Source organism: Chamaea fasciata, unplaced genomic scaffold (assembly GCF_029207755.1).
Source record: "Chamaea fasciata isolate MVZ Bird 193981 ecotype frontalis unplaced genomic scaffold, bChaFas1.0.hap1 SCAF_5, whole genome shotgun sequence".
NCBI classification, from domain to species: Eukaryota; Metazoa; Chordata; class Aves; order Passeriformes; family Sylviidae; genus Chamaea; species Chamaea fasciata.
Genome location: NW_027094090.1, coordinates 67710531 through 67738041, shown reverse-complemented (window position 1 = coordinate 67738041; position 27511 = coordinate 67710531). Strand labels below are relative to the sequence as shown.

The window sequence follows — 27511 nt, the reverse complement described above, 5'->3', positions numbered from 1 at the left end:
GGGGGGGGAAGAGGGGAAGCACAGAAGTAGTCTACACGTTGTTTTTGAAAACTGTACCATTTATTAAAGTGCAACCTGGGGGCATGGTCTTACAGCAGTGTCCCATTAGCCGAGGGAAAAAAATCTACATACCCCTTCACTTGAACTGAATATTCAACAATGAAGCTGGAAAGAACTTTCTCGCCAAGGTGGAAACCCTTTTATTAACCAAATGGCACAAGAAGCTTTAGACAGTTTTCCCCAAGAGGGCTGCACTTGCATATTGGAAGGAACAGTATGATGACGAGTTCCTGGGATAATGGGTGACCTGAGGAGCAGTCAGGGTCTCTTCCTCCAGGGAGGCCACTGGAGAACAGAATCCGAAATCCCTGCAAGTGTGTCACTATTTGCTTACACCCAGAAGAGATCCCCTAACCTGCAACTTCAGAGTCAGTCCCATTAGTCTTTGCTACTTAACAAATCAAGTGGCATTCTTCTGGTCTGAGGGTTTTTAGGTTTATACTTAAATAAAAGCTTATCCTGCAAGTTAAAACTGAGGACAAAGCCCCTAAAGGTACAGCAGTAAGATGCATCCTCTGCAGTTTGTTGTGTCCCCATCGACAGTGTCCCTTGCCTGCCCTGCAGATACTGCAGGGAGATCAAAAGCAGCTTCCACTGGAAGCCAACAGGAGCTCCCCCACTTCTACAGCATGACCATAGACCTCTAGCTTGGAGGAAGCAAGTCAGCCTACCCAAGAGACTGAGAGTCAGCTCCAAGTAGGAAAAAAAAAAAGTGTTGAAGGTATTTAACTTAAGGGGGTGGAGCTGAGTGATGTGTTGTGGTTCCCCTGGACTTAGTGCTACCGACCCAGTGTCATTCCCCAGCCTGGTCCTGCTCAGGTCTCTTCTCTGTATCACACACAGACTGAGTTCTGTTGCCCAGACCTGGCCCTGCAGTCCCTGCTCCCTCTGGGCCTGAGAGCTTGCCCTACTCAAGTCAAGTAGTGTTTAAATTTTATAAACATCCCCCCACCTCCTTTTTTTTTTTTTGTTTTTGTTCTGGCAATACAGAGCTTGCACTCTTAAGCGTAGGTACGTACATGGAGTAATACTTGTTCTTGCAACATTCCTCGTGCTGAAATTCAGCAGTCCAAGCCAAACTGAAGTCATGCACAGCTTCTGCCCTCACTAGGTAGAGCAGATATTGTGCCTCACCTCTCCAGTGTTTCACAGAACCACCTCGGTTTGGGAAAGACCTCTGAGATCGAGTCCAATCTGTGACCAAACACCACCTTGCCAACCAGACCGTGGCACTGAGTGTCACATCCAGCCTTTGCTGAAACACCTTCAGGGATGGTGACTCCACCATCTCCCTGGACAGCCCATTCCAATGTCCAATCACCCTTTCTGTGAAGAACTTCTTCCCAATGTCCAACCCAAACCTCCCCTGGCACAGCTTAAGGCTGTGTCCTCTTGTCCTGTTGCTGTTCCCTGGGAGCAGAGGCTGACCCCCAGCTGGCTGCTCCCTCCTGTCAGGTGTTTTAGAGTGATGAGGTCTCCCCTGAGCCTCCTCCTCTCCAGGCTGATTCCTGCAGTACTGACTTCCCCCACAGCCTGCATCTTCTGAAGCTCCAGGGCCTCCACCCAGCTCACAAGAGCTGCACCTGGCTGGGACACAGCTCTGCACCTGCATTTTGGGCAGCACAGGAATTCTGTCTTTGCTCTCAGCCTCCTGTCCCTGCAGTGCCAGCTGAAGAAAGCCCTTGCCCGGCTCCCAGTCACAATGCCTAACTAAGCACAGCTTAGATTTAAGCACAGCTGAATTTAAGTTGCACCTTATCTTTCTTGAAATCCTTTCCCCTTGACAGCTCCTTATTGAGCACGCTGCCCACTGCAATTCCTTAAAGTATTTCCCACTTTTCTCACAGATCCAGTCCTCTGCTGTTTCAGCATCTCAGCTTGAGGGTATGCTAAAGATAAAGTGAAGACAGAATGGGTCTAAGGTAGATATTTTGTTAAAGTACAGGCCACTGGAGGACAGATATTGAGGCACTTCTGGGAAGGGGATGAGAACACAAGTGAAAGTAATTCTATACGCCCTTTTGCAAGTATATAGCTCCTGCCTTCCCTCTGCCAGCTATGAGAGATCCCCTAAAGAGAGGCTGTATCACACCTTTCAGGGTAACTGGACCCTGCAGTTTAAGATTACTGTAATGTACTTGAAAACAGGGGGGAAGAAAACTTCAGTTTTCTAATTGACACCTCTGAACAGAGCAGCCTGTCCCTCGGGCGTGTAGGAACACTGCCATCTGAGCTTACCCCTCTCTGGTGATCCCAGCTCCGACCACAGGACTCCAAACTGCAGAACTCAAGCCCACAGCTGACCTTTTTAACTAGCGGAGTGTTCCCAGAGGAAAGAGATCCTGTAAATTTTCTGAACGTGTGGTCACTTCAAATTCTTGCCGACTTGCCAAATCTCCTGACCCCAGAAGAACATTTTAAACAAAGGACCAAGCAAACCAAGACATAAGGTGCAACTGATGCTCCGTGAAATGCAGCAACGCAGCAGCTACTCCAGGCTCCTGCCTGACCACAAAGATGCCTAACACAGTCACTTTTTTTCTTCACTGCTTCTGCCACCTTCTCACTGCTGTGCGTGGAAGCTTTTTATTTCGTGCCCCACCGGGCTCCTTGTGGCAGTAAGTTTGGAATTTCGTCCCTTGCCAGCCTGGATTTATTCTGGTCTGTCCTCTACCCATCTCCACACTACTACTGAAACAACCCCAGCCAGAGAGAAGATGAAGTAACACCAGCCCTGCCTCCACCTTCCCCGTGTTGGTATACAAGTCACCCGGAGTGTGCACAGAATCCACCTCTGCCTCAGAGTAACCTCTGCGTGGCCAGAGGTGGGGATGCACCAAAAGCAGGTCCATTGTCTTCAGTAAGGAGGGGATGCAGGCTGAGAACAGTTCTCTCCCACAGAGAACGTGCTCAGAGAGGAACCCCAAGCCATCAGCAACGCAGCAGGAGAAGGGCAGCCCTGCCCTGACTGGCCAAGCAATAAAGCCGCCCTTGCTACACCTCAGACTGTCCCATTCCCTGATAAACACCGCGTGTGGGATGAGGAAAAGCTGTTCCTGGGCGTCCGTGGGAGATGGAGCATGAAGACACCTCTCCTCCACGTGGGGGAAGCTCCTGCAAGGGGCCAGCAGAGGGACCTGCCGTGGTGGGAAGGCAGAGCCAGAGGCTGTGGCATCAGGAAGTCTCAGCGACCCCTTCTGGGGACACAGCACAGCAGTGAGTACCAGCAGGGCACCAGGAAATGACAAAAAAAAGAGGTCAGTTCCATTTTGCAATGTGATAAAAGATTTGGGGTTGTTGTTTTTTTCTGATAAGGCCAACCTGCTATGTTCTGTACATGGAAGAAGAGCAATCAATGATCAACAGTACAGTTCAGAACTCCAGAACTCCCAAGTTCAGTCCACAGTGGCAGTATATACACAACCCTTCCTCTTAATATTCACCTTCAGACACACACACAGTTCAAAATCCAGATAGTTTTCTAGAAAATCCATTTCATAAAAGCTTACACAAAAATAATTCCTCAGAACCTGACACATTCTGACTAACTTTCCAGCATTCTGGGATAGGAAAATGCAGCAAGAATATCCTAAAGTAGAGAATATGCTAAGATTTCTTCCTTCTGAGATCCCTTAAGAAACAGGCTCATCAGGAGATGAACTCTTGATATGATTATTTAGGAACAAAAGTACCTTGTCTTTGTGCTTTGCGAAGACTCCCGTACGGTCACGTTTTGTTTTTTTTTACATTATCCCCAGTTCCCTTTCACCTTCCTCCACCTGGTGTAACCCACAGTGCCAGCACTAATCCTCAGAGATGCAGCCACAGTTCTGCCTGGGAAGCCCAAGGTATTGCCCACGGAGCTGCAGAATGGACAAGGACAGACACACAAACGTGCTGGAACAGGAACACCTGCGGCTGGATCCCACTAAGGAGTAGGACAATACTTGGAAGGCTTCTCTCCACACACACCTCAAGTGTTGGGACTGCAGGAAGGGGGTTTTCCTTTTTTTCTTTTTTTTTTTTTTTTTTTGCCAAAGTAAATTGCTCACGATTTGTGAACCTGTAAGTTCAGCCAATTACAGGTTCACAGTCGCAAAAGAAATCGCACTGAACAGCACTCCGGGCCAGGCCAGGCACAAGCAGACAGAGATGTTTAATGCTCTTTTGCTCAGTTACTAGAATCCATTGCTTTATATATCTGGGGTTCTGTCACAGGCAAGACCAAGTTAGGACTGAATACACTCTGTGCTGAACTTGGGAAGGACAATGCAGACTGCAGCGTGACACAGGACAGCAGAGCGTTTAAGGTCTGAATTGCACTTGAGGCACTGGCCTTGCTTCCACACTCTTTGCTGTGTTTTTGCTGAGTGTTCCCCAGGTATCAGAGGACTGATCCCAAGGGCGCCGTGTCCAGCATCCATTTCGTACCTCTGGTAACCGCAGGGTTTGCAGTAAAGTGGGCTGGGCAGGAGCGGAGCAAATGGATTCTCAAACCAGCAAACAGCAGCGTCCCTCCCACCCTCCTGGGCAGCACCTCTGCCCCAGCAACACCAGGATGCTCAGAGATAATACAGCTATAGAGAGGCAGCATCTTCACAGGATGGGGCTCCAGTAAACGTTAGGGGCCAAAACCAGTGTGAGCCAAGAGGTAAGAATAAGCACTGTCCCACGGGGGCTTCGGAGGAACCTGGAAGGTTATGAGGAGCAGTGCTGTACCTGAGAGGAAGCTGAGACAAAAGGGACACCAGCCTCTCGCTACAGGACTCAGGTTGGCTAATGTTTGTTAGGAGGGGCTCGGGGGCGCGAAGGGAAGTGACAAGACAGCACAGCTGCAATAGCGGTCAATCTGAGAAGCCAAAATCTCCAGGGGTTGGCGGCAGCTGGCTGTCCCCTTCCCCTGGGGATTCTCTGTTCCAGTTCCTAGAGTACGAGCACCCCTTTCTTCAGCACCTGCGCTTTTAAGTTCTTAAATTTGCAGATTTTTTTGTTTGTTTGGTTTTTTTTATTTTAAAAATACCCCCGTACTTTAATCACGAAAAACCAGTCCCCGCCCTGATTCTACTAAAAACATGATTGTCCGTAGCTGGAGGCTTATCGACCAACCTCACCTCATCACCACTGAGTTACTCCAACGTCCAATTAAACAGCAGGCAGCTCAACCTTTAGGTAACACAACTACAAAAATTGGATGTGCTCTCTCCTCTCCTCCCTCCTCCCCAAGAGAGCTCTGTTACTTTTTCCTAAGCGCCAGCGCTACCCCGACTGCCACGGCCAGGATAGCGACCGCGGCGGCCCCGCCGTACAGCAGGATGGATTTCCCTTCTAATAGGATGGGCTTCTCCTCTGCAGCTGAGGATTTCTCTTCTATTTCTTCCAAGTGGCCCTCCTTCCCCGCTTTTTTTTCCCCTGGAAGCAATATTTTCTCTGGTTCTGGTGCAGCCTTTTCTTCTGATGGGGCCAGCTTTGGGACAGGTTTACTTAACACGGGGATTTCAGGTTCAACGAGCTCTTCAGCCGCTTTTCCCTTTTCCTCCTGTTTTGTACGCAGAAGTGCAGAGGGATGTGCTTTTTCAGCAGCAGCAATTTCAGGTTTTATTTCCTGTAAAGAGGCAGAGGTTTCTGGGAACGCTGCCTGCATGGTCTCTGCAGCACCAGCTGGCACCACCGCTTCCTCAATGCCCTCTGGAATCTCTTCCTTCTCCACGTGAACGATGTCGGAGTTGGAAGAGTTGTTCTCGCTCCTCTCTTCGGCCCCTCCGTTGCTGTCCAGGCTTTTGACCTCTTCAGGATCCATGGCCACCTGCTGCCAGGACTCGGGCCCCAGGGACACGGGCAGGCTCTCCGTGTGCCAGCTCTGGCTGGCCGACAGGGACACGGGCAGGCTCTCGGACTGCCACGACGTGGTCACCGTGGGGGACTCCGGGGGGCTCACCTGCCCTGAGTTGTCACTGGTCAGGATGTAGATGTCATTGCTGTCCTCTGCTATCAGCCCGGGATACTCCTCCTCTTCCGATTCCAAAGTGAACACCGTTCCCTGGGAACGAAAGGGAGGACACAACACGTGAGTGATGCCTTCAGCGTCTCCTCCCCCGTACGGGACGCCTGGAAACTCGGTGAGTTGTGACAGGGAGAGGAATTATAAAAGAAAGGCTTCATAAAATCAGGCCTGCTCTAATAAATTAACAGCTGGCCTGTCATCTCCTCTAAGTGTAGTTAATTTGCAAATTCCCATGTGAAAACGATCTTGGTATGAAAGGCTGGTTAACGCAACAGCCTATTCTAGTGTGCATCTGTGTGAACAATAAGATCTGTTCCGTGAGAACCCATAAAGGGAAAATGTCATCAACCTGAATCTTAGCACCTACACACACAAACCACCAATAAATAAATGAAGTAATAATAAATAATAAATAAATGACCAATAGATGAAGGAGTAAGCAAACTACTAGCCAACAGGTGTTGCACTGCGTAAAATATAAATTTTGTAAAGAAGTATATAAGTTTTATATTAAAAAAAAAATACAGAAAACTGTATAAAATAAGTGATGTGACTAAAGAGTTGGCTTTTCCCCGCATGAAGATAAAGGAGTCGCGGCTGGAGGCGCCGGCCGAACCTGCCGGGGAAAAGGAGGCGGGCACGGCAGAGAGACGGGACACACAAAGCCGGCAACCAACAGCGCGCAGCGAAACGAGCTTCAAGCGGCGAATCCACAAAGGCTCCGCCCCGGGACGGCCCAAAATACACAAAGACAAGAACGGGGCGGCGGAGCGGGACCCGAGCGGCGAAACAAACACAGGAACAAACTGGAACAAACAGAGAAACAAACACAGAAAGCAGCAGACCTCCCGGACAGGCGCCGCCCGGGGAGGGCGAGCAGGGAGCGACCACGGCCGCTGAGCCGCGGGGAAAATTCGCCCCGCGCGGCGTAACGCCCGCGTAACTACGCACATACTCCGCGGAGTAACGTGCAGAGTGAGTATTTTAAAAATGAGGAAAGTCCCGGGAAATGTCAGATCACGAATTTCAGCCGAGGAAAAAAGCGCCAGTACGCGTGTGGGTACTTACACTGCACAAACGGGACGAAACGGGCTCAAAGGAAATCGCGGGCTTTATTTTTACGGTGTAGAAAACTGAGAGTAGATGTACAAACTGCCTTTTCTATCGAAAAGCGGGACGAGTTGAGGCAGTTTTTGTGGGCAGCGGCCACAGGGGAAGATACGGTAGCCACAAAACCGTTACCTACATATTTAATTAAACCTCATTAAAAAAAATTACAATCAGCTGAGAAAGGGACCGCGGCTCCAGAGACCTCTCGCTATCTCCTGTCTGCAGATCCCTTTCTGTTCCCTCTACCCGCGAACCATGGCAAAGTTACCTCTTAATTCCGCTTTTCATGTTGAAAAGACTGTTAAATAATGTTATATCCGCTTTGAAACTGCTTTCAATGCAAGCCGTGTGAGAACCCGAACAAACAGCCCGGAGCCGGGATCTGAGTGCGTGCGCCTCGGGACAACGTGTCCCTACGGGAGCTGCTCGGGAAGCCGCGGGGGCTCCGCGAGGGTTGAGTTTTGTCCCCCAGAAATCCCCGAGCCCCGCTGGGCTCGCAGCTCCGTGGGGAACGCAGGAGGGGGAGCGCGTTCCCCGCTGCCAGCTCCTCCCCGCAGCCGAGGGCTCCAGCGCCGCTCCCTCGCGGTGTGTGCGCGGCCGCTCCACCAGCCCCGTGCGGGGGATGCGGGAGCCACAGGCGCTCCGTGCCTTTTTAACCTTTCCCGGGTTTGTTTTCGGCGTTTCCCCTCTTTTGCTGCGTGCGGCTTTTAGAGGGTTGGGTTGTGTCGCTTTTCCCCTCCGCGTTTGTCCCGCGGCTGTTGGGGCGGCGCGGCGCGGAGTGGGTTCTGACCGCCTCTCTTTAATAAAGCTTTATTGAACGCCGTGTTTGAATGCCTTGGAAACGCGTTGATAAAGGCGTTTACCAAGTTCAGTTTGTGTTGTGACTGAATGCTAATTCTTTACAGTTTTACGGTCGCCGCAGAACTTGAAAGCCGTAAATGCAGTGCTTTATTATCTAGCAAAGGTTTCAGTCTGATTGCTTTAACAAGGATGGTAACAAACTTGCCAGATGAAATTACACAAAATATAACCTCGAGAAGCTGCTCAGTTGTTCAGCAGTCTGCCAAATTACACGTTATTTTCTTTTTTTTTCAGTAACCCTGCATTTTAAAAAGTCTTACTACATTTCTGTTTCCATGAAATTTGCAGTTGCCATGGGTTTTTCTCGTAACTAAATTACTTATAAGTTTAATTGCTTGTTGAGACTTTTTTCCCCTCCAGTACACCATCCTGTTGTTATTTCTCTTACAGATTGTTCACTTTTTCATTTTATTTTTGTGTTAGTAACAGTAGAATAAGCTACATCTTATCTCTTACTTTCAAAGGTTCTAATTTGCAGTTATGTTTAATTAAGGTCCAATAATACAATGCTCTGTTACCTTCTGTTAAGTTGAGCAAGGCTAAGTTCTATTAAATTTGTAAATTTCATGTCTGCTGTGTTTCAGTATTATTAAGTTTTATTCCAGTTTTATATAGATGACAGTTGTATTCAGTATAAAAAAAAGAACTGAGGTTTTATTTAAGAGAAGATATGCATGTGTTTTTATCATCAAGAGGTTAAAAGCAGTCATCTGTTCATTTGATCAGACATCAGTTGCCTCTGAGAAAAGGAGGCCCAGTGAGAAGAGAAATGACTTCACCACCATCCAAGCCTTTGTAATCAGAACAGGAGCAAAATTAGGACTGCCAGAGCCTGGCTGTGTCTGGATACTTACAGAGGAAACCTGTCAAAAAAAGCCTTGTGTCATCATGGTATAGTGTTCCTACTAACCTTCTTCAGCAATTCTCTGTTCCAGGCTCCCAAAAAGACATTTAGTGATGTCAAAGATCAACACTTCCAGCTAATGCACTTTCTCCTGAGTCTCATCTATCTGGACTTCAAAACAATGGTCATTTATCCCAATTTCCCCTAGAGACATTGGACATTATTTTTATTTTTCTCATGCTGCAAGACCCTGTGTCAGAGACATGACTGGATTTAATTTTTGTTGATTGTAATCGTTTTTTTATGTATCTTGTCCCATATTTAATAGCCTTAATAAGATGCAAATTGTTTTAACATCAGAACATTTTTTAAATTAATAAAAAAGGGAGAGACGTTGTGCCAGGTAGAAGAATGATAAAAGAAAGGCCTCATAAAATCAGGCCTGCTCTGTTAAATTAACAGCTGGCCTGTTATCTCTTCTAAGTGTAGTTAAGCAATTTGCAAGTTCCCATGTGAAAACAATCTTGGTATGAAAGGTTGGTTAACACAACAACCTATTCTTGGGCTGAAAAATAAGTGCATCTGTGTAAACAATAAGATCTGTTCCATGAGAACCCATAAAGGGAAAATGTCAACAACCTGAATCTTAGCACGTACACACACAAATCACCTTCTGACCAAAAAATGGAAGTGGTAAGAAAACTACCAGCCAAAAGGTGTTGCACATGAGGTCTGTGAAAACTGTATAAAATAAGTGATGTGAATAAAGAACTGGCTTTTCCTGCATGAAGATAAAGGAGTCTTGGCTAAGTTATTATAATATTGGTGTGCAGGGAGAAAGATGAGGCTGTGCAGGAGCAGCAGCTGCCTGACCTACATTTCAGCAGGGATTACAGAACCCAGCTGGCGTGTCCAGAGAATGGAACTCCTTACAGGAGCTCTGCTGGGAGTTCCTCCTCTCCCTGATGTAATTTTATCACCATGACATCATCAAAACACACCACATGGTCATCTTTAACCTGACATGATACTAAAATCTGAAACCAAACTGCAACAGAACAAAAAACCAGAAAGCAAATGCAAGTACACAATCCCGGCTGAATACCACTCCCCACTCCTTTCCGGGCAAGTGCTCTCTACTGCTTGTCTGTTTTCATCTAAGTGTTCCTCTTCCATTAATTTTATCCCATTTCCAGTGCTATGTCCAGCCTGTATTTCTACTTTGCACCAACAAGCTGGAATCTACAGTAATTCTAATATTTTACTACAATTTTAGCTATTCTTAAACAAGTTCACTTTCGAAGACTGCCATCATAAATTTAGTTACACAACTGAAATTGAAACAACTAAGCACAGACACCCAGAGATGGTGACAGGGTTTCCTTGCTTATATTTAGCTAGGAAAGATCTGTAGGCATCCTGAAAATTTGGTAAAGGGTTTCAGCTGGAGAAACTGCAAGTGTAAAATACTGATTCCCTGTGATGAGCCCCAGTTCATGTACTGGGTTCCATGGTGTGGAATATCCCTTTGGCCAGTTTGGGTCAGCTGCCCTGGCCACGCTGCCTCCCAGCCTCTCCTCACTGGCACAGCATGGGACACTGAAAAGTCCTTGATTCGGGGTAAGCAATGCTTAGCAACAACTAAAACATCAGGGTGTTATCAATGTCACTCTCATTCTAAACCCAAACCACAGCTCTGAACCAGATAGGAAGAAAACTTAACTCTGTTCCAGCTGAAAGGAGGACATAAAAGAGATGGGGGCAGAGAAGAACTCCAGAGTTTCCTATGCCATGAAATAGCAGTCTGTGAAATAATTAACAAAGATTCAGTGACTTTCTTGTTTGTAACAACAACGATTTGAACATTCTATCAAGTACTGCAGTGCTGGGAGCTCCTTCTGCGCAAATTCCAAACCTTCGTCTACAGTCCATCATAACAAAAAATTCCATTCGTTCCCTTTCTCCCTCCTCCCTTCCACACACAACAGTTCTCCTAAGGCACTCTGAGCAGTTGTCTCTTTTTTAAACCCTTCCCAACACCTGTGAATCTGGGACTTGATTCCTACCTATAGTTTCCCATTCCAAGGTATCTCCTCTTTTGTTTCACAACTTTGTATGGATCCACACAATGACCTGTGTCCCAGTTAAAAACAAACAAACTTTTTATTTTGTGGAGATGTTTTTAACCCTCTGCCCATGGAATTTTGGAAGATATTTGGACATGGGCAAAGGAATATTACAGAACACTTGAAAAGGAACTTTTCTTCATAAATGCCTTTTAATTGCTCGGATGTGGGAAACATCATCCAGCTTGGTAAGATGTTCAGGAGCTAAAGGGAAACAATGCAAAGAGCTCCTCAGGGAAAGGGTTAGAACCAATTAAGCTTTTCACCAACCATTTGAGGATCACCACAAACTCTTAATTCAAAACGCAATAAAAATGAGTAAAAGCATCACATTTGTGAAAAAGTTGACACCGACCACATGCCAAACCCAAAGCAAGCTCTGCTCTGCAAGCAGTCACTGACAGTTCAAGACTCCAGTACCCTCTTGAAAGTCATATTCCAATAGAAGAACTTTTTTTTTTTTTTTAATGCTGCTCAGGCCATTAAAACAAAACAGAGCTCCGCATGTAGGAGGAAGCAACCAGCAGTGCAAATTAAGGGCAATGGAAAAGAAGAGCCAAGAAACTGAAGTGAAGGCAGAGGCTGTTGGATCCAAAGAGACCAAGCACTGAGCTGTTTGGGCCAGGGATGAGAGGACAGGACTCCAAACGTGTCCTGTGCCAGCAGATGCTGCAGAGCAGCACAGCAGGGAGTGTGTCACTGTCCTGTGCTGAGGATGGACAGGCAGCTCACTGCCCACACACTCTGGGATTCTACACTCACTCCTCTGACCAGGGTTTGCCCTGGATGTTGGTAAAGTAGGAAATACCCTCACTGGAATAAAAGCCTCTAACAGACACCTATGATAAAAGCCAGTTTTGTATTTCCACAGGTGACAGAGACTCAGAGAAACGACAATTAAACAACATAATAATTAGGGGTAAAACCTCAGTTCTAACCTCCTCTCTGTTCGGCTCTCCACTTCCACAAATCAGGATGAATTTCTTTCCTGTCCACACCACATCACAACACACTAAACCATGTCTGTGGTGTGACATTAGAAGAAAGAACAGGGACACACACCACGGATAACAGCAACTGCTCTTAACATTCCAGTGGAAGTGCACACATGCTGCTGTGACTCACTCAGCATGAGGCATAGACAAAAATATTCCACAAACACACTATACGCTGCTGAGGATCTGTGAGCTCTGGTGATTGTAGAAAAAAAAACCCAAAAAAACCCCAGCAAGGGCTACACTGAGACAGCCTGAATTCCCCTGTGCACTGGTGAAAGCCAAGAGGCTTTGAGCCATGACTCAGCAACCCACAGAGGGGAGGATGGAGCCACCTGTAGCCAGTGGGGACAGACTGCCCTGAAATCAAAACCAGCCTGAACCTATTTCACTGGAGATTTGCTTCTCACGAAATACAGGTAAGACCTGGGCACATCCAGAGGGTAACAAGCAGGATATAAACTGCTTTGGAGAGGGTGAGGAAATGAAGGGATGGTTACACAAGGAGCACAGGCCATCCTCATGGTTTCCAACAGCTCATTAATACGTGTACCAACACTGCACACGCAGCCTGCCTGCAGCAGGAGGGCCAAAGGGGCTCAAGGGGTTTATTGTTCCTTTTCTCACGCAAACTGCTCTGACCTCAAAAGAGTTATCGGCTGCTGGCTGCCAATAAATCAGAGCCTTATGCAGCCTGGCTGGTTCCTTTCTGTCTTTACAGACAATTTGCCTTCCGTGTCAGTGCCTCAGGGACACAACTCCCTGGGCTTGGAGGGACAGCCTGCCCGTGGCTGGGAAGGCTGCGGCAGAGCTGACACAAAGTAATGCCAGCACTTTTTCATGAAAAGCTTAGGAAGCTTTAATTGAAAATCCAGACAGTAATAGGCATTATTTAGGATCCACGATTAATATTTCTTGAGCTGAATTAAGATTTAATACATAAAGTCGAGCGGATAAAGCTGGGATTTTGTGCCGGTTCAGTTGAGGTTTGCACTTTGGTGGGTTTTTTTTGTTGGTTTTTTTTTTTTTCTTTTTAAAGCAGCTGTGATAAAAACTGAATGACATTTAGGACAATTCTCTTGATTTGTCTACAGATGTGACCCAGAAGCAAAGCTCCACCAGGCGGATTATTTCAGGACAGGATGGAACATGTGGAAGGATTTTTAATAACCTGAGCAGGCCTTATATAAGCCCTAGCCTTCAGATTTAATAGTAAGAAAGGAATGTAGGTAAGCATTTCTTTATCTGCTTTGTTAATTGTAACTAGACAGAATTCTGCTTCAAACCAGAAGCATCAGAGTTGTTCTTTTTCATATTTGCAGTTGGAAACTTGCAAACTTGGGAGTGCTTTTCCTCTTCCAGCATAGAGAACCACGAGGGGCGTGGTAGAGAAGCTGGAGCTTCCTGATCCCAACCACTGCCACTTGAGGGAAGAGTTGGCACAACTTATTAGGAGACAGAGACACAGAACTGCATGTTTCCCTGGCTAGAACACAGCAAGAATGCGATTCCTGGGGAAAAGACCAGCTACTGAAATCAGTCACTGTCCTCAGCCCCTGGGGATGTTCCAGGATGCTTGTACAAGTGACAGGAGGCACTGTTAACAAACGGGAGAGGCTACAGCCAGCATGCTGCAGGGTGAGCTGCACTGGACAACAGCAAGGTGGCAACAAAATAATGAAAAATAATAATAAAAAAAAAAGGTCTAAAAGCTCCTGCAATAGTATAGTACAGAACTGTTATTTAAAAACATCTGGTAACTTTCAATTACGATTTAAGGACGGCAAACATAACAAAACCTCCCTCAAAACATAGAAACTGACCCTTACGTTGTCTGTATTATCTTTCATAGTTTTCCAATATGTCTATTTTTAAGTGTATACAAACAAACAGGCTCGTTACCTACAGCATATATTTGCTAAACAGCAAAACCTTTAACTACACATAAGGAACAAATTCCTTATTTAACAAAGTAATAATTTCAGCATGATTTATGCAAAGCTGCTTCTGGTGCCAAGAGCTATTCAAATCAAAATTCTGAATGTCTCAAAGATAAAAGCAACTCTTTTCTCTACAAAAAAAATAGCAGCAGTAGCACACATTGCACCTATAATGGAGACAAGATTAGATTAGAACAAAGAGATCCCCATTAAGGTGTCCAACAGAGCATTTGCTGCGTCTCACAGCAGACTTTGAATGTCCTGCCCTGTAAACTCCAGAGACCAGGAAAATGCAAAACAGCTGTGTCTAATTGCTTCTTTCAAGGTTTGGTTTGAAGTGCTCTTAAAAGCTGAACTGGTCTCTCTGGTTCAGGTCTTGTACAAACAAGGAATGATGTGGATAGGCAACTCACACAGAACTCATTTCTGGAGGCACAAAAAAACCCACCTGAAAAATACACAGCCCAGCAAGCCACCTGTACACCCCAGATCCTGATTTTGTCTGACACAGGCAAAAATTCTCTACAGTGCCACCAGGGGAAAAAATCTCCATGTTCCCTGAGCTTCAACCCCTCAGCACGAAACTGAACAGAGCCAGATAAAATCCCTGAGAAAAAGAGTATCCTGAGGTTCAAGAGGAAATGCTGGCAGAGCAGCATCCCAGGAGAGCAATCTTGGCTATAATAAAAATTTCAAACACTCAACTCAGCTAGAAAGTTTTTTAGGTGAGGGCACTGACCATCTTGTAACACAACCTATCCCAGAGAGAAATGAAGCTGAGGAGGTGTTTGGACAAGTCTCTCAGGCACACGGGGTGGTTCAGGGCTTGGACTCAGGGATCCTTGTGGGCCCCTCACAACTCAGGATATTCCGTGGCCACCTTCCCCACACCAACAGTGTCACAGCAACGAGCACCAGGAACCCATGAAATGCATTTGTGCTTCAAACCCAGGGTCTGAACAACAAGAGGCAAGCAGTGATAAACTGGCCTGTGTCCAGGGATCCTGAGACATCTCCCATGGGAAACAAGCAAACTTCTCTCAACAATAAACTTCTCCAGAGCTGGGAATGTGCTCGTTGCTTGATCTGGAGCTGTGGCAGAGGAGCAGCTGTGTGCTGGAGCAGGAGTGCCTGTGCCCAGGAATGGCTCCACTCCCACCTGGGTGTGCCCAGGCTGCAGCTCCATCTGCCCCCCTTACACCAAACCTTCACAGACCCTCCTGGAAGTCACACCTGACAGCATCACCCAGCTAATCCTTCAGAGAAACAGTTTATAAAGGAGCTGCTGACAACACTCAGATCCAGAACAAAACATTCCAAAATATAAAGAAGTCCCCAAAAGCCCTCAGGCACTTACTGTCCCTCTCTGTTCATCCCTCTGAAACTGTCGAGATAGGTGGAGCCAAGAAAAAGAGAGCAGAGTTCTTACAAATAGGACTGCACTTCTCATTAAGGGAAAAAAAGGAAAAGAAGGTTAAGTGAACCACATCAGGGCACTCTGATATTGCAGCCACTGCTCTCATTCCCTTCAAGGAATGCTTTGAAATGATCCTCTCCCATCCCTGCCTTCCAACATAACATCTACAACCTGCAGAAAAAACAGCACCAAAGCAACACCCTTAAGGTTTCAGTCTTACGGGTTTAAAATGAGGTAAAATCAGTTATTTAGAGACGACTTCTTCAGAACTGAAGCCATTGGAAGGGGAAAGAGAAAGGAGATCCAGTTGCTCCTTTACTATTTAATGTCCTTCTTCAGCCACAGTGCCTAAAAATTAGAAAAATCTATCACTGTACCAAAGAAGTTACTTTGCTGCAGTATTGCATGCTACAAGCACAAAGCATAATTATTTTGAAAACTCCTTTCTAGGACTGCTCTTACTAGACTGTCCTTTCTTGCCCCTCTGCCACATTAAACTAACTTCTCTCTCCTCCAGCAGAGCACGTCTCTGTATTTCTGCATTGTCATTCCCACGGCAGACACCTGGACTGCTGCAGGAGATTTTCATCTCTGAAAGCACAAACTGACTACCTCCCTTCCCCAGGATGACAATTGCCTCTTTACTCTCTGTCTCCTCCGGATTGTAAACATTCTCTAATATGTGTATTATTCAACCACCAGCAGCAAAGAAAACAACGAAACCAGCTGCAAAGCCCAAGACAAAACACTGGAGACAGAGAGAAAACAGCTCCTCTAAGGCTGAGATAGGAAACTGTAAACACTCTGTAGATTTCAAGCAAATTTACTTTTACTCCCTTCGACATGGGTAGTAAACTAGTTAAATGCAAATCCAGGTCTGAACTCAATGAGACAAGACCCCTGGGAAGGCAGAGACAATTTCTGCCACAAATATAACTCCCAGGCTTGTGCTGAGGAGAAAGGTTATTGACTGCATTCTGACAAAAAGGTTCAAACAAGGGAAAAGCAGAGGGGCTGGTAAGAGGAATGAGAACCCGAGAGAAAAAACCAGGCAGGTAGTTTCCTGTTAACAAAACTTCAACTCTTTCCTCCTTACAGATATTCCCAGATACTTCTACAAAGATGACATCTAACCATGGAAAACAGGATCTACAGAACTTGAGAAGAAATAAGTTATTTGGGAAGGGGTGGGAAAGGAAGAGGGAAAAAAAATCCTTACCAACCGACTGGTCTTACTGTGCACTTTTCCAGGAGACCAAGAATTGCTTCTGATGCAGCAGCATTCAGCCCTGGAGAAGTCAGAGAGAGCAAAAAAGGCAGGGGAGGGAGGAGGAGAGGAGGGAGGGGAGATGAGGAAAGGGGTGGGGAGAAGAGGAAAGGGGTGGGGAGAAGAGGAAAGGGGTGGGGAGAGCGTGTACACACTGTGTTTGCTGAGCCCTGACGTTGCTTTTGGAAAGAAAAGAACAAAGATGCCTGTAAATCCAGCTGGGTATTGTTTTGCAGTGGCTCAAGATGATAAAGGAAGAAGGTCTCAGCAGGACCAGTGGACCCACTAGTAAGGAGGAAGACATGTGAATCCCTGCAGGTGTCTGTCTAGAGAACTTGGAATGCCCAGCATGCTTTTTGCTCCAAAAGAGAGATCATACTAAAACTTCAGAGTTTTAGTAAATGCAAGAGTTGCAGCCAAACCTGCCAGAGCAATTAGTGAAAGAGGGAACATAAAACTACGCCAGCCATGCCCTCGCAAACCCAACCAACCCACCAGTACATCCCAGTCCCACGCTGCCATCACAAGTTGGCAATTTTAGTGCCTGAAGGGAGAATGGGAGGGGAACACTCATCGTTCCAAGACACCATTTCAGCACCATATCTCTGTGGGACTGGCACGGAAAATCAAAAAGCAACTTGTCATCCTCCAGTATATCGAATTTCTCATTTCCCACAAGCCGTGCCAGTTTCTTGAAATCTGCTGCACAGCTACCCAACTTATAAACCTTTATTCCCTTGAGCTGGAAATTTTGCTTCTGGTTAGCTGTTTACCATCCTCAGCCAGATGCTTTCCTGGACCTACAAGCCTCCTGAGCTCCCAAGAGAACCTCAAGTCTTGCCCACATGCAGAAGCCTGGGAGCTCTTCCAGCCGCACTGTGGCTGCACAGAATGATGCAGCAAATGCATGACACAGCTCTGTGCAATTCTGACTCTGCAGTGAGGCACAGCAAGGGCTCAGCTGACCTCTCACCTTTGACTGGTTACTCTCCTCCTGGCAAAGGTATGACTTCAATCCAAAAATTGAGGAAGATTCCCAAATTACACGGTGCCAAGGGATGAGACAGCACCAGAGACACTACAGAGCATTTCAGGTCTGCCCCTGAAAAGCTGACTCCTGTGAAGCTCTCCTCTGCTCCAGATCCACAGAAAACCACACAGGCTATTCTTGCATCTCACTTCTAAGCAAGCTCTTTGCAGCTGCAGGGAAGACCTAACTTCACACAGCTCCAAAATAATACAAAACTCAAACCTCTTACTGTCACAGCAACGTGAGTCACTGGAAACTCCCAGGTTTACACATTGCCCTCATGGCTCCAGCAGATTATTGCTGACAACTTGATCCGGCACACAGAGCCCCTGTGGCAGATGCTTATCTGAAAAAATGCAAACACTCCAACACTTCCTCGTGGCTCCCAGCCTGCCAGGCTCTTCCTGGCCCTTCTCAGAACAAACCCAGAAACAGCCACAGGGGTGAAAATGAAGCTTTTCCTTACAGGAAGGAAAAAATACAATATAAACATATATATCCCCTGCCTCCACAAACAGCCACATGCCCAGTGGGCTCCTAAGCCCATCCCCAGAGCAAGTCACAAAGGTTAGTGCAGCTACATTAATTCATCTGGAAAGGATTTTCATCACCTTGTCTCTTCCCCGGCCTCTTGTGCTGTTTCAAAAATAGCTCTCTGGCTTGTTTGCTGCACTGCCTGTGTCAGGCTGATTTTCTGCCTGGCTGGATGTGCACAGACACCACCAGCCAGACCTGTACACCCATGCACAGCCACCCAAACACAAAGCACCGCTCCCTCCCTTCACAGGCCCTGCTGGAAAGCTGCTTGTTTTCACAAGCTTTGCTCTCTGTGAAGTGTGTTTACAGCAGCCCTCAAAAAGGGGCTGGAGGACACAGCACAAGCCCTTTTGGAGGTCAAAAAAAAAAACCAAAAGAAAAGCAAAAAAAAGTACTAACATTGATCTGTCTAAAAGCTGCAAGTAAGGGCCTGCCTTGGAGGAAAATACTTTGAGATATGAGTGCATTTATGAAATGCCCTAAGGTCGTTTGGCTGCAGGCTGTTAGTGCTTCTGTCCATTAAAGACAAAATATCCCCCCACAGGCCTTGAGAGCTGCTCTCCACAACTGCCAGGAAGGGAACAGGTAAAGGAGCTGCAGATGTGCAGAAATTCTGGAAAGAGCTACTCTTCAAATAAAACCCCTCAGGTAAACTCTTGAAATACAAGAAGCTTCTGAATGAGGTTTTTCCTACCAGTACTTCTTTATCACTGGGTTTTCCTGAACAGCTTTTTTTTTTTTTTTTTTTTTTTTAGAATAAATCTCTTGCTGGAGCCATTTCACAAATCCCAGATTAATTCCATTCAAATCTGGCATTCTTCCCAAACCCAGTAATCTTAGGCTCAGCCTTCCAGACCCAGCTCATCAGCTGTGAGCTGCCTTTCTGAAATATTTCTAAATGAAACCTTCTCAGCACGCCATGACTCAGGAACATTGGTCACCACAAATTAAAGATTTCTACGAGATAAAAATGCAGCACAAAGAAATCCTGCTTGCTTATTCCATGCATGTTCCTATACAGCTATAAACTCTAATATGCATTAGCTATCTTATCACTTATTATAAAAATTAATTAGTACCTATTGACATTTCTGTATGAACTGCTCCCCAGTTACTTATCTGCTAAAAAACTCTCTGAAATTTAAGAGGAAGGGAAAAAACCCCCCATGTAACTTTTCCAGGAATCACCAGAGGGTGAAGACACCATCAAAAAGAGGAGCCTCTCAGGCATATCACCTCCTGTTATGGGTGTCTGCTTCCAAATGCAGTGCTCCATGTATATTATTAACAGGGAAGTACCAAGCTCACCACACTGCAACAAATTAGCACCTTAACACACACTGTATGAAAATTAATTGTTATCTGACACCTAAGGACCTCTTCAATTTCAACAGCAATCCAACAAATCAGACATGCAAAGAAGTGGAACAGACTGCCTGGGGAAACCGGGGAGTCCAATCACACAGGTCTTTCATATCAGCAGCAGAAACGAAGGGGTGAAAGTCAGAATAGAAATAGAGGACTGCCCAAGATCCCTTTCTGGTCCTGACCTCCCGATCCTTTTTTTAAAAAAATTCTTTTTCGGAGTCATTCCTTCTTGCATCTGGCTTACTTCTAGCAACGCCTCTTAGCTTTCACTCCTAACTAAGATGACACTTAGAAATGAGGTCTCCTTACCCATCCTCCTTGTTGAATGATATAATCTGCAGAATAATCTTCTAGATATGTCACCCCGAAGTTCACAAGGGCACTCAGTGGCTCCTGGCCCCGTCTGGTCAGCTCCATCAGGAATTGTTGTAACAGAACCAGGGGCACCAAGACCTTCAAAAGACAAGAGTTGTCAATAAATACAGAAAGTATTATCAATGCTACTGTGCAGCTAGAACAGAATTGATGTGTCCACAGAGAAAGTCTGAATCTTCAAGTCCAAACATACTTCTCATTTCTGAGAAGACACAAGGCAAGCACCCAATAAAATGCATTAAAAAAACCCCAAAAGTCTTAACCTGGTAAGCAAAACCCCACAGTCTGACTTGAGAATTTGACAGAACACCACTGCAGTGTTTTCTTAAGCCCCACTTTTTTTCCCAATACAGGTAGAGAAGCAGGTCCAGAACTTGCCACTCCAGAAGTGGAAAGACACAACATCACAAACAGCTCGAAGGGATATGCATCCAAACGGAAGCAGCAAACTCATTTTTGAATAGGAACACTGCACCAGACAGTCTCTTCTGAAGTTCACACTTGGCTTTGAGGCAGGGCAGAAACAAACACCTCCACACAACAGCATAACATTACAAACATGTTTAAAATGACAAGCACGAAGCCCTTTCCATATCAAACTCTCCCTCTGACGCCAAATTTAACACAGAGAGATCTTCCTCCCTCATTTCCTACTCCCATTCCTCTTTAGAAACATTTTAACTGAGTGCTAAGCCTTAACCTAAATTGCCCTGGAAGATGCAAGACTGAATCCACCTCCTTCACAGTACTTGGTTCTAGACACTTCCTTCTGAAATCGTGTTTTTTTTTAAACAAAAAACAACATGCAGTTGAACTTTTAAACTCTTAAATTTATTCTCCCAGAGCATGCAAGTGACCCTCTGGGCAATGTTTATATGCAGCAGCTCACCAAGGTCGGGGAAACTGGTATGAACTGAAGTCATTAGCATCTGAAAAAAGCATTATTATGACACAAGAGAAAAATATTTGGTTCGCTGCATTTTAATTGAGGCGACTGCACTGCACACCTATTCACTGTGCACACTGGAATGATGTTTCCAGCTGCAGAAGAGGAGATGAAGGCTTCACTGCTGCTCACACTCAACTCCTAAAGCCTTCTTCCTTTTTCTAGTCTCTTCCCTCATCAGCCTGGCTTTCTTTTCTGGAAATATCCTGCAGTACTATTAGCAGAAATCAAACCTTGGGGTGCAAAGCTGGAGGAAGATGAATAGGCAAAGTAGGCTGAAATTGAGATTTGTAATAAATTCATGGTGGCATCACACTGAGATTATTAAAACCAGGTAAGACCTAAAAATGCCCAAAATCTGATAAATTTAAGATGCTCCAGCTGATTTACAAAAGAGTGCAAGACTGTGGCAGACAGGTTATTACAGCACTGTTGTTCTGTGATGAACTGTTAACACTGGTAACTGTTAACACTTCACTTCATGGTGTCAGAAGTTTAAAAATGTTTGAATTTAAAAAACGTTGGGGTTTATGAGCTCCCTGCAATTAATCTCAACTCAGAGGCAGAAGAGGTGCAAGATCACAGTGCAGGTCAAGAGGAGGTGTCAAGAGGAAGCTTCAAACTTTTTGGATCAAAAGCACCCAAGCTGTCAAGGCTAGGCGTCTTCCAGAGGCTTTGGGCACACCCACATAACTCTGCAGCAGCATGAACACTGAGATCTCAAAATATTTGACATTTGCTGTGAGCTGAAGGCAAGAGAAACAAAGGCAAGGAAAGGCTGCCTGGCAAGTGAAGGGAGCTCAAATGCTGGCAGAGTGAACGTGATTGTTGACTTCCTCCTTTGCCAACTTGATGCCTAATCCACCCATTCCCCCCTCTTCAGGCCTCAGAGTGAGGGACCAACCTCAAACTTTAACATCCAGTCCCACACAGACCAACAAACACCACCCAGTTCTCCCTTCCTGCTGAAATTCTGACACTCCTGCCTGTGAGACCAGCAGGAACAGGAGCAGGTTTGCACAAGACTGTTAATTCATGAAAGGAATTACCTCACAGTGCTCCCATGAAAGTTCTCGACACCCTTCTGTACAGAAGAGCAGCTGTGTGAATGGCGGTGAGATTTAACTAGAGCCAAGTAAAAATAAAGCCTTTGCAAATCAAAGCAACTGCAACTCCCCCCACCAGGATGCCTGGGAAGGAACGCGAGGGGATAATTATATTTTGACTGAAGAAAAATGCACCCAGGAAAGAGCTGGCAGGAGGAAACTTCTAGGGAATCATTACAAAACCCACTTTACTATCAGAGGATAGCTGATTGTGTAAATGAACCACTTGTGTCCACTACAGTATTGCAATATCCTGTTGTACAATAATACAGATTTAAATGTACACAAAAAACCCAAACAAACAAACAAACAAAAATAAACAAAGAAAGAAAGTTCAGAGGCTTTGGGGAAGCTCTATTTTTTTGAGGAAGCTATATCCAAAATCATTGCAGTTCTGGGTACCTTTTGACTATTTCAACTTAAAATTAATCTAATTCTTCACATGATTATTTAATTTTTTCTTTCGTTGCACTGTCAACTGGCTCTCAATAACAAGATCTGTTATCCTTTATCTGTTTATATGTTATCTGTTATGCTTTCAGTTGTTGCACAACAATGGGATTGTGCATTTTGGATATATATATATATATGTATGTATATATATGTATATAATGTGTATATATATGTATATATATGTATATAATATATGTATATTCAGTTTTAAGCAAAAAATGCAAAAAACTCAGCAATGGAGTATTTAAATTTTTAAAATCATGTTTATTTTATTATAGAAATTCAATTTGTCCTGTCTGAGGCGGTTTGGAATTTGTTTTTTTTTTTTTAATGAGAGCCTTATTTCAAATAAAAGATGAACACCCTTTTTCTTTACAGAATTCAACATCAACATGTTTTTCTAACAGCTTCTTTAGAGTAAAAATTAAGCAGAGCTGAGATGGCAGGAAAGGTATTTAGATTTCTTCTGTTATAAAACACAATTCTGATCAAGATGATAAAGGAAATTAAAAGGAAATGAAACCAACACAAATGTATTCCATCTCCTCAAAACAAGGATTATTGAAGGAACTGCTGGGCATTCCTGGAGCTCCAAGCTACCACAAAAACAACACAAACAGATGCTGTGCTGGGGTACAAAATTTCCACTCGGGTTTGCTTTTGGACTACGTGTTTTGTAGCAACAACTGTTGCAGGCAAGCAGAGTTGAGGGCAAAGATGTTCTGGATGATTCTCTCCACCACAAACTGATGGGGACTGAAATCCACGAGCCCCAGGAAAGCAGCAGCTATGAAGGCTGGATCATAAACCCCCCAAATCAGCCCATTCATCCACCCAGGGCTGCATTTTCAGGAGGTGGGGAGCCAAAGCAGATTGACCTGAGAAGCCCCAGCACCTCCGCCCTTTATGCTCGGTTTTATGCTTGGTTTTATGCTTTCAGCAGATGAAGAGTGAAATGTGCTAGCTGAAACCACCTTCTTGGATAATCATATTTCATGGCTGTTTAAACCAAACGGCTGTGAATCACAAGATGACAAATTGAAAGAGCACTCGCATAAAGCAATGATAATTGCTGGAGCCATGGGCAGTAACTTGTCATGCAGTGTTTTTATTAAACTGCTTTACAAGTGCCCACACCCTTGGTTAGATGAACAGTTTCTGAAGTAAGCAGGGGAATCTAGTCAGGGAAAAGTCCTCCTGAAAGAAAAATTTAGAGGGGGAAGGAGATTTCCTGTTTTATTTTCAATTTAAGTCTACATCTTAACACTCAAATTGTGATTAAATTTGCAAGTAGTTATTTCATTCTTTCATTCTTTTTTTGGTGCCCACTGAACCCATTAGAGAATGATTAAGGTGATGAATTTGAATGATTAAGGAAAGATGAATCTGGGAAGAGTAATCTACCCATTCTACATTAAAAGCATTTTAAGATAATTCATTCACAGACTTGCATTTTGCTAAAAAGAGAAGATTCCTATCATTTGAGAGAACTACTCCTGAAACCAGGCAAGAACACCATCCCTACGTTTTCTGAACAATGTAAGTATCATGAAGATACTGCCAATTTTTATTTTCACCGTGTTCAGCACTTTATTACACGTATTTTAAACCTGACATTGCAAGAGGGAAAGAGTAGAGAAGTATTATGAAAAAAAGCCTCTCAGATTTCATCCCAAAACTGCAGCAGGAATTAACCTCTCCTGGGAATTACAAAAAAAATAAGCCAAGCAACACGTCTAACTTCTCATTTTCCCAAACTAAAGGAAGCTTGACCTAACACTTCGATTGAGTAACTTCTAGCAAAATTATCTGTAAAACTACCCACTATGAGCACACCTACCATTGAGAGTGCAGTTTATTTCCAACTAAACCCCATTCTTCTCTGTGTACAAACAACACAGACATCAAAGACACAAGAGACAGAGCCAAAAGCAAGTCAGTGATCTTGTACCTTGTTCCAGCCACTGGCATGAGCAGTTGCCTCGTGCGTGCGCTCCCGGTACTCCTGATACGTCACCGGCCTGCAGAAGTTAAACCAACACTGAAAGTTATAAAAGGAAACAAAAGAACGTGAATAAAAGCAAGTTCTCAGTTGCCAGAGGACAAAAGTATTTTCAGCAAGTCATTTTCAACAGCTAACAAGTTTCAGGGATGTAAAACACTCAGCACCAGACAGTCAGGAAGGCATCACATTTCTCCCACTTACACGCTTTGGTGTAACTGGTTAAGTGAATTTCCTCATAATTTGATACTCTGCAACTTAAAAGACATTAGATAAATAGGTTCTCTGATATGCTAGAAAATTTCTAAGCTCTTGCCTTTTTTTTTTAATAATTTAAGATTTTAAAGACAGAAAATTCCACGGAGAAATTAATACCTGAGGTAGAGGCCAATGCAGAGTACAATTTTGTAAACAATACAAACTATGGACTAACACAGACTGTTTGACTGTATTAGCATTATGTTAAGAGTTGAAACCTTTATTTGCAAGAAACAGCACTTTTGATCACAAAAGACCTCTCATACTGCAGTAGAAACCTCTGAAACCTCTATTCTAGATTTATCACATCCCTACTCCTCTGAATTGGGATGATGAAACTCCTCTCTTCCAAACTCTTTCCTCCCAAGATCATTTGGCATCCAAGAATCAGTAACAGCAAAGGCTTTCTGCCAAGTGACAGCAGAAGATGCACTGCTTCAAAAGCAGCTGTCCTCAGCCAGATCATTACAAAAGGCAAGTTCAGACTTCAGATTAATGGAAATAGTGGTAACTGGACAGAAAACTGCTTATGGAACTCCAGGAACCCTAACAATTGTTTCTATGCGTGTCAGAGGGCAGGAAAATACAAGCCAAATTATTAAGTGTTGCATCAAACAGCACTACACTAGCAACAGGGGGAAAAGAACAGACTTAAAAGCGCAGTGGGGGAAACATAATTTGGGTTTGTCTCTTGACTTCCTTGGCACATTAATTCTTTGAAATCAAATCTAAATCAATCGGTGGGATGAGAAGAGCAGGAACAGCTGCAGGAAGGATATTATCAAGAGATTAAACAGTGATTCTAGTTTGCCTTAGCAAAAGGCACCGTGGTTTCACAGGCATTTCTGACTTCATGTATGCACAGACATAAACACGACTTAGAAAGCAAATATTTTCCTGTAGAAAACACAGCAAGCCTAAAGAACCAGAATATCAACAAGCTATTGTTGATATTATTTACACAATAAGCTTAAACTGGCAAGACAGCTGTTAAGGCCTCAAGGTTAGCCCAGGGGCCCACATCTGCTCCAGATGTGCACCTGAAGGGTGGCCACAAGGTTTGGAACCACCATCCTCTCAGGGAAAACTCTCATCATGGGCCAGACCACAAACAAACCTTCAGCTCCACTCTGTGCTGTGAGGCTGAAGACATTAATGTGGCTACAACCACATGAAACTGAAATGGCAGCTGCCAGTTTTCACCAGCAGCTCAAACTGCTTGAAGCAGCCTCAGAAATTCAGTGACAAAAGCTTAGAAAAATTTTAGAACCTGCACTGCTGCAAAGGGCCAATACCACAAAGGAGTATTTGCACATTACATTGCAAAACAACAACAAAAAACCCCCAAACAGATGAAGGGAGATTGAAAAAGAAAGAAATGCAATACAAGATGCAGTCCCAACTGCAGCACTTCAGCACAGACACAGCGCAAAAGGAAACACCTTTAAAAAAGCACAAGGGAACTCACTTGCTGAGCAAGCTCTGCAGTGCTTTGTGCAGATGTTCCTTCAGCTCCTGGGACACTTTCTCCCCCAGATGAGCCAGGCAGTCTTCTATTGAGCTCTCTGGATTGGCAGGGCTGAACACTGGGGAAGTGTGGCAGTCAAACCCTGTAGTGGTAAATGCTGAGAGAAGAAGGTACACAGAATAAAACAGATTCACAGAAAAACATCAACAGTTTCAGATTCCTTATCCTTGCAGTTTACACAGTTTACATGAGGGACAGAAAAAAAAAAAAAAGCACAGCTCTGTAATCAAAGCATACAATGAACAAATCATAGTAAAAATGTCCAAATGCATTCTCAAAGTTCTACTTAAAGGCAGAGATGACTTTGAGCTACATTTCCCCACCAGCTCTTCTTTCACAATTGTATCCTGACCAGCAAGTTTGCTGAATGTGCAGCTATTTTCCCATTTTAAGCTGATGCCAACCCTGATGGAGCAGCAGAAGAGCCTCTTTTCATAGCAAATCTGCCCACACATGGACATCTCTGCAGCAGTACTAGAGTACTGCCCTTTTAAAATATTATTTTGTCCACATAACCTTTTCCTTCTCAGTCTAAAACTTCTAAGAAAGCTCCATATGAATGAACTTAAACAGCTTTAGAGTCTATTTAAGATTTCTGATTTGCAACACACATGCAAAGCAAAGATGGGTTTGAAATCATTCCTTGCTGGGAGTCCTATAAAAGCCACATCTACTGGTCAAAGCACATCACAAGAAATAAACCTGGTGGAAGGGAGAAATCTGACAATTTAAGTCCACACTCCTTGAAATATTAACCCCTGAGGATTTCTGCCATCAAGTGCAGCAGCTTCAGGGCTGTTTACTTTTCATTATTTATAGTAGCCTATTAAATGTCATCCAATTGTTTGCTTTGGCCAGGCTCCACCTCTTCAAATGGTAACGTTTAACTATTTTACTCCGTGTGACAATGTGTACAAATCTTGTGGGGGGGGAGGAGGATAAAGAGATTCAATGGATTCAAAAATCTCTTTAACTGGAGTACCTGTTACAAATTAACCACCATTACAGTGCATAGAGATTATGGATTGAAACTGGAAAAGCTGAAGAGCACCTTCCAAGATTTCTTCATCAAGACGTTTTAGCTCCTCCTCGATTTCTATTTTAATCTTCTCCAAAGCCTCTTTCTCCAGAGCAGGTTGTGCCATAAGCTGCTGTTGAGTCCCTGAAAGAAACCAAAGGAATCATTCAAATGTTTTAATTTCATCTTTCAAACGAGGTAGATTATGGAACATGGTATTGAAATATTAAGTATAAAGGAATTTGACGTGAAAGTTTGATTTCAGACAG

At 44.5% G+C, this 27511-nt stretch overlaps 1 protein-coding gene across 1 annotated transcript in view; it reads right to left on the bottom strand.

Annotated features, from left to right (window-relative positions):
* Positions 1-38: 38 nt before the first annotated feature.
* The window catches only part of BCL2L13 (BCL2 like 13), a 40556-nt gene continuing 13083 nt past the window's right edge, over positions 39-27511 (bottom strand). The window contains exons 3-7 of the mRNA XM_066184295.1: positions 27276-27386; positions 26165-26321; positions 24388-24457; positions 19866-20009; positions 39-6097 (exon numbers count right to left, since the gene is read on the bottom strand). Coding sequence (XP_066040392.1) covers positions 5294-6097; positions 19866-20009; positions 24388-24457; positions 26165-26321; positions 27276-27386 — 1286 coding nt within the window. The 3' untranslated portion in view covers positions 39-5293. The remainder of the gene's footprint in view (positions 6098-19865; positions 20010-24387; positions 24458-26164; positions 26322-27275; positions 27387-27511) is intronic.